Source organism: Electrona antarctica, assembly GCF_951216825.1.
Source record: "Electrona antarctica genome assembly, chromosome: 7".
NCBI classification, from domain to species: Eukaryota; Metazoa; Chordata; class Actinopteri; order Myctophiformes; family Myctophidae; genus Electrona; species Electrona antarctica.
This window is the reverse complement of record NC_136812.1, coordinates 22858973-22865611: the sequence shown is the minus strand read 5'-3', so window position 1 is coordinate 22865611 and position 6639 is coordinate 22858973. Positions and strand designations below refer to the sequence as shown.

At 42.6% G+C, this 6639-nt stretch overlaps 1 protein-coding gene across 1 annotated transcript; it reads right to left on the bottom strand.

Annotated features, from left to right (window-relative positions):
• Positions 1-259: 259 nt before the first annotated feature.
• On the bottom strand, positions 260-3042 carry LOC306926988 (MARVEL domain-containing protein 3-like). The gene is made up of 4 exons (XM_079506554.1): positions 2887-3042; positions 2474-2582; positions 1873-2000; positions 260-1221 (listed from the first exon to the last, which is right to left on the bottom strand). The coding sequence occupies exons 2-4, from the start codon at positions 2578-2580 to the stop codon at positions 563-565; spliced, it is 894 nt and encodes a 297-aa protein (XP_079362680.1). The 5' UTR covers positions 2581-2582; positions 2887-3042; the 3' UTR covers positions 260-562.
• Positions 3043-6639: the final 3597 nt, after the last annotated feature.

Genomic DNA, 6639 nt, shown 5'->3' with positions numbered 1-6639 from the left:
CCAAAATGTACAACTTGAGAATGTGCTTTGTGAGTAATTATGGCACCACACAAGCAGACAACCCTTACATCACCTTAGTGCTGTGTGTGAGGGCCATTGTGACAGTAAGTGACAGAGGGCACCATGATCTCATAGTTGGCACAAAGCCTTTCAAAGGAGGAGAGCTAGTGACTAATAGCAGGGCTTAGGAATAGAGTAGAGATGGAAATGTGTGGGGATCTGATGCCCCCTTCAGGCCATTTTGATGTACTGTATAATTTGGCATAGTGGTACAGAACATGTTTGAATGGAGTGAGTGGCATGATTTCAGGTTTATTTGCATACATTGTGTTCAGGTAAACGTTTTAAAAAGTACATTGCATTATCAAAAAAAAAAAGTAAACATTGGATTAAAAACCTTGTTCATTTGTACGATTATACAAGTTTGAAAAGTCTTTAATTAGAGGTTCCTGCGACACAGCCCAAGTGACAGGACACCATTCATCATAGGCAGCATTCACAGGAAATTATTTAGGAGGTTACTACAAAACAGCCACCCGTCCCAAGAGTTTGAAGTTCTCCTTCACACAGCGCTGGTCGCTGCCTGCAGCGGTGCTCTCTGTGGGTGGGAACGAGCGTGGTGCCTCTGGGCCTCATGCTGCTGCTCCTGCTCGCGGTATCGCTTCACTCCACGGATGGTCTGGACCGTCAGCACGGTGCCAGCCGTATACAGTATGGTCGTGATCAGGCCGAACAACGCCACGCCGGCATCAGCCCCGCCCACGTCGCAGTTCATCCACGTGTAGCCGTTGCGCGCGTAGAGCCTCTCGCGCTTCTGACACACATCGGTGGAATTAACCTTGATGATGAAGTGCAGGTACAGGCCGACGGCCACAACATACACCACCGCCCCCACTGCCTGGAACACCAGCGCCCCGATCAGGATCTTCCAGGACAGCATGTGCGCCGGCTTGTTGCCAGACACCACGAAGAGGAGGGACACCACCCCGAAGGTGAGGCTGAAGCTGATACCTCCGTAAATGCCTGGTGCCCTCATCTGGCTGTACTCCATGTCCAGGTCTCGAACCTGCTGTAACTCTGTGCCCTGCATGTTGAAGTTGGAGTTGATGTTGAAGCTACCCATCCCGCCCATGGCAGACATACCGGATGTCACCATCTGAGCTGCCACTATGCAGACCAGCACCAGCGCGTTGGTCAGCACAGAGACGATCAGCACAATGCCTACGGAACACACACACACAATAGAAGCTCTCACAAACTAAGATTATATTAACCTACCAAAAGAAAAAAAGCTTTTGTCTCATTATGCCTGATTTACAATCAGTTGCGAGGTGGAGTCTCTCACACAAAATGGATAGATCTACAAGCTCACAATACATTGCATGATGCATTGTGAGCGCATAGATCTGCTGTTTTCTGTGCGAGACATGTGCAACCAAGTATAAAATAGCCTTTATGCTTGACAATGGTCAAAAAGTATGTGATTAGTATGTCTGTCAATCTTAGATGGCAGGTTATCGGCTCTCTCCCTGGTCCACTCCAGTGTCATGTTACTACCTTGCCTGAAGTGAGAACTACACAGCATTGTAAACACAAACTGGTTTGTCCAGTCGTCTGACGGAGGGAGTGGGGAAAGAGGGAGGTATCACTGGGAGGGAAACCTAAACCTCGGTGTGACAGAATTCTGCTTAGAACAGGAGTGTTTTCATTTTAGCTCCATCCAATAGGCCTATTTATCAAAGGAACATCATTTTTTCTTCATATTATGCCTTCTACATTGTGAATCTCAGCTAAATGCAAATTAGGCATTAAGGCATACAGACAGTACAGTACATCCAGTTACTCCCTGCATATTTCTGCCCAACCGCCTACCTCTCCTAGAGCATATGTTACTGCAGCTGGATTCACGATGCTCTTCCCGTTGGACATCCCGTTCCCGTACATGTTTGCGAGGTGGTGATGGTGTGGAATCTCTGTAGTATGGGGGTCGAGAAGAAGACCTGTTGAGTGTCAAATCGAAAGTCGGGGTGAAGGTTAGGTTTAGTAACTTGAGATGGAGAGGAGACAGCATGAAGAGGCAATCTGATTAATAAATTAGTTTGAACATTGATTGATTGACAATTATAATAACAGATTGCAGAATGGGTACAGTGACTACAGTCCAAGGAAGGTACAGGTCAATACAAAAACTGTAAGAGGATAAAACCAGAAAAAGCACTAGTTTACATCATGGTCCTCCATTTTCAATATAAAACATTTAAAGACATACAGATATACACATCTATGGGGAGAAACACACGGACACACACACACACACACACGTTGGGAATACGTTAGCGGTATAGAACGTGTACATACACGTTATTATCAGCTATCTAGATCTTGTCCATAGCGTTAGAATGAGAACTCTAGAATGAGACCAGAGCTATGTCAGCTACCTATGATGATTCATATTAACGACAAAACAGCCAACCTGTCACTGGGTGAATGTCTCTCATGTGGGTCGGGGTCCCGGTGATGATGTCTGTCCCCGTTTCTCTCTCGGTTCCTGTCCCGGTTTGTACGGGGCGGATGGCTCATACCTGTTGCGGAAAATGCAGCCACTATAGTTACGAGACAAACTACTTTTGATCGTTTTAATTTAAACTCCTCACAACTGTTTTACTGACCAGCGCCATATTTTACTCTACCGACAAATATTAAAACCTGTCTTAAAAAAAACAACCAGCTCACTTTATCTCGGACTACTTTAGGCCAAGCTATCCCTTTCAAAAGTAAAAGCATGTTGATGTTTCTACTGAAGTGAACCGATTTAGTGAGCAATCTACCGCTTAATTAACATACCGTAATGTATTGAAAATGTAATATCCACCAAGTCGAACTTACTTTCAATGTGATCTTGCTGGAATCAAATCAGTTTTAAGTCCAACAATTATGGCATTTTGATGAAGTAGTTGTCTCAAAAAACACCTTTGGTCCTACGCTGCAGGTAGACAACAACTCCACCTATGAACTCCAGTTACTCCACCCACCGAGGCAGGAAATACGACGGAAGTAGCAGCAGGTGGGCAGTACTTGTCCTGTCAAGAGTCCAGTAGGCTTCCCTAAGAAGTTGTTGGCTAAACGCTCTTTCTACACGGAGATAAACAGATTCTGGACTATGTTCAAGAAATGACCAACGGGACTGAATTGGTCGCTTTGTCTGATTGCGGTTCCAGTCCCATCCCTGCTATAAGAAGCCACTGTTTGGGTGGTTGGACAGTAAACACGAACAGCTGTGTATCTACCCGCCCAGGAATGCTGGGATGAACGACCTCATCATTTATGGCATTTAGGCCTACTCTTTGCGGGTGAATGTGTTGGTTTGTGCAAAGAAGTATTGTATTTACATTAATAGTGGCCCACTCAATTGGGGGATACGAATAAAAATTCCACAGCCCACTAGTCTGTGTGTCTGTCAAATTAAATTGAGCTATAGGCAGACTGAGAACAGAACACAGAGATAGTGAGAGTGAATAGGCTATAGCTATAGTAGCTCAGTAGTTTATTCATAAATGCTTTACAGTAGCTTTATATAATAGGATGGTACAGTTATTCATATCTACGTAAGAGACAGGGCTATATGGATAGGCCTGCCGCCTGCAGATGGGAGGTGTGGACAGTGCCTGTGCCACATGTATGACTGACATCCCATGTACAGTACAGCCTGCTTAATAATAACTGTTCTTACTCACACCATGTGTCATCAAGTTGATCATGTGTTTGTGTTCTCTGCACATACACTCCTATCAGGAAACTACCTGTATGTCTAGCATACAGTTTGTAGTGCATTATGCATCTCAGTGACATCATCATGCTTCTGTCTGTTGCTGTCCTGTTTTTCCATACTGCTTTATCGGTAATGATTCACATGCCTTCTGGTCATAAGTGTGGTTTTTGCTAATGTATATTCTATGTTTAAACTTAAGAACATGTGACACTGACTTAGCGGTAGTGCAATCGTGCTCGTGTACAGATGAGTAATTCAACAGAATGTCCAGTCACCACCTTTAGGGAATTTTTAGTAGAAGATTCAAAAATCACACCGCTGTTAACAAGCCAAACCATGTGGTTGAATGCAGGAGGGCCTGTCTGACCAGGTCAACCGGAAGGGCCTTCAGCTTCGTAAGGGCCACATGCAGCCAGCTGAAAGAAATACTGAAGATTAGGCTAATGTGGTCACACCTTTTGCATTGTATGATCAGTGTGACTTTAAAGGGACACTTCACCCATTTTAACAAAAAAATATGATGTTTAGAAGAACTTACTTCCTGGACTACATGTGTCTCAGTAAAGGTGCTGCTAGACTTACTAAAGAGCCGCAGACGTTTTCGGCTGTCGGACAGCTTCTTTTCCGGGTTTTTAGACAGCTGGTGGATGGAAATTAAGCTCCACTGCCGCGACGGCCAGATTCCCGGAAACGCTCTCCTCCGTGGCAGTCGTCCGCGGAGGTGGAGCTTCTTTTCCATCCACCAGCTGTCTAAAAACTCGGAAAAGAAGCTGCGGACAGCTTCTTCTGTCCGCGGCTGTCGGCCGTTTTGCGCTTAGGTGTGGAAACACTGTAAGACAGCCCTACCCCTATCCACAAGGAGGAGCAGTGCACTAAAGCATTATGGGAATTTTAGTCCAGGAAGGAAGTGAGCCCTAAAACCACATATTTCACACATAAAGACCCCCAGGAAAGTGTTCTAAATCTTCTAAACGTCATTAACATATATTTTTTGGCAAAAAGGGTGAATAATGTCCCTTTAAGGCAAGCTTATCCATATATTTGACAGAGCCAATAATTCTCGACATATTATTCCATGTTATCATATAGACAAAATGCAGTTTATTACTGTTGACGATGTTATTACATTAGTGGGGAAAATCACAATTTCTAAAATGTTGAATGATGTCACTTATCAGACATAAAGAGAGTTTTTGGAGTCCAAATTGACACTTATACCTTCAAACATGTCAAATATGTGGCTAATGATGCAGCCTCTGCAGAGAATGATAAAATGGTTGAGATAACAGCAAAAACATTTTATAACAAGATGTTTTCCCCCCACAACTGAGGACAACATTGTTTTAATGTTGATGTTGGAGTTATTACATAGGCTATGTGCTCCTGCACAATATTGTATGCATTGTCAGAGTAAAGCGATCCATCCTTGCAAATCCCACTGGCACCACCTAAAGCTGGGGGGGGACTGACAGGAGGTGGGGATTAATGACCCCTGGCTCTTTTTTCTTCCCACAGTTGTCCTGGGTTGCAAAAGGCTCTGAGGAGGAATTTGCCACCCTCGAGTGGCTTTGGCTTCCTTGTAGCTGGTAGCATGCAGGGAGGGAAAGCCCTGGGTACAGTGGGTAGAGATTTAGGGGACATGGCTTCTTCAGTGCTGCAGGCCCTGATACTGTATGGATAAAATAAACATATTGCCTGGTCTGCAGCTGAATGGAGGACAACAAAAAGTAAGGAATTATTTAAATCTTGTATTTCAAGCAGATCTTAAGAAGCAACATTAAATTATGATTATATCCTGAAGTCAAGGTGACGATCATTTATCATTTGGGTTCACGGCTTGATTTACCTTTTTAGTCAAAAATGCAAGCAGTACAGTAAATGTACTAATGTAATGTAATATACTAATGTACAGTAAAACACAAAGGATAACACAAAAGTCCTGGGGACCTGTTTCCATCATGGTTCTATCTACTATTGTAATTTCGCACCTTGATCAGATGGGCAGTGAACTGCCTAGACAGCTTTTGTTGTAAATAAAAAACAGGTGAGAAGTTATTGAACAAACAATTTAATTGACAAAATAAAGTTTCAAGAGGCAAAACTTATGAAAGTATTTGTAAAATGTGATAGCTGAAGTAGTATTCACATTCTTCAGAAAATACACAGAATTAATGTATAATGTATAATGTATTCTATTGTTTTATTTGCACATCAGGCCATAAGTCTCCCAGACTCATAACTGTGACTCCCACCTCATCATAACCCCTCACACCACACACACACACACACACATGCTGAAATTAATTCCTTTCTCCACTGGGTGGGTCAGGGGACCTTAGTACAATTGCCTTATTTCAATCTGAATTCTACATATTAAAAAAACAGACCAAACAGGCGCTGGTTTCCAATGTTTACAGACATTCAGAATAACGAAAAACAGGCCTGTGTTCTGTTGTTTCATTTTATGTTAAAAAAATAAAACTTTGCTATTTTCTTGTTTTCTCAATTTTATTTTGAAGAAAAAAACTAAGTATACTTTAGTACCCGGACGGTTAACACTAAAACAACTATCCCATCTCTCTCTCTCTCTCTCTCTCTCTCTCTCAATTCAATTCAATTCAATGCAATTCAATTCAATTCAATTCAATTCAATTCAATTCAATTCAATTCAATTCAATTCAATTCAATTCAATTCATTTCAATGCAATGCAATGCAATGCAATGCAATGCAATGCAAATTATGCAATGCAATTTAAATTAAGGTGAAGTAAAACAAAAATGCACTAAATCGCGGCGAGTTGGTAAACTGGCGAGTTCTCCGGATAACAATAAAATCTGGGTTTCTGAGGCTATGTAACGGACCACCAAAC

Excerpts from the sequence above, each read along its gene's own strand:
- LOC306926988 (XM_079506554.1), bottom strand. The coding sequence starts at position 2,580 with ATGAGCCATCCGCCCCGTACAAACCGGGACAGGAACCGAGAGAGAAAC. Across the intron at positions 2,001-2,473 it reads AGACATTCACCCAGTGACAG|GTCTTCTTCTCGACCCCCAT; the intron begins GTTGGCTGTTTT and ends GACACTCAACAG. Across the intron at positions 1,222-1,872 it reads TAACATATGCTCTAGGAGAG|GCATTGTGCTGATCGTCTCT; the intron begins GTAGGCGGTTGG and ends TGTGTTCCGTAG.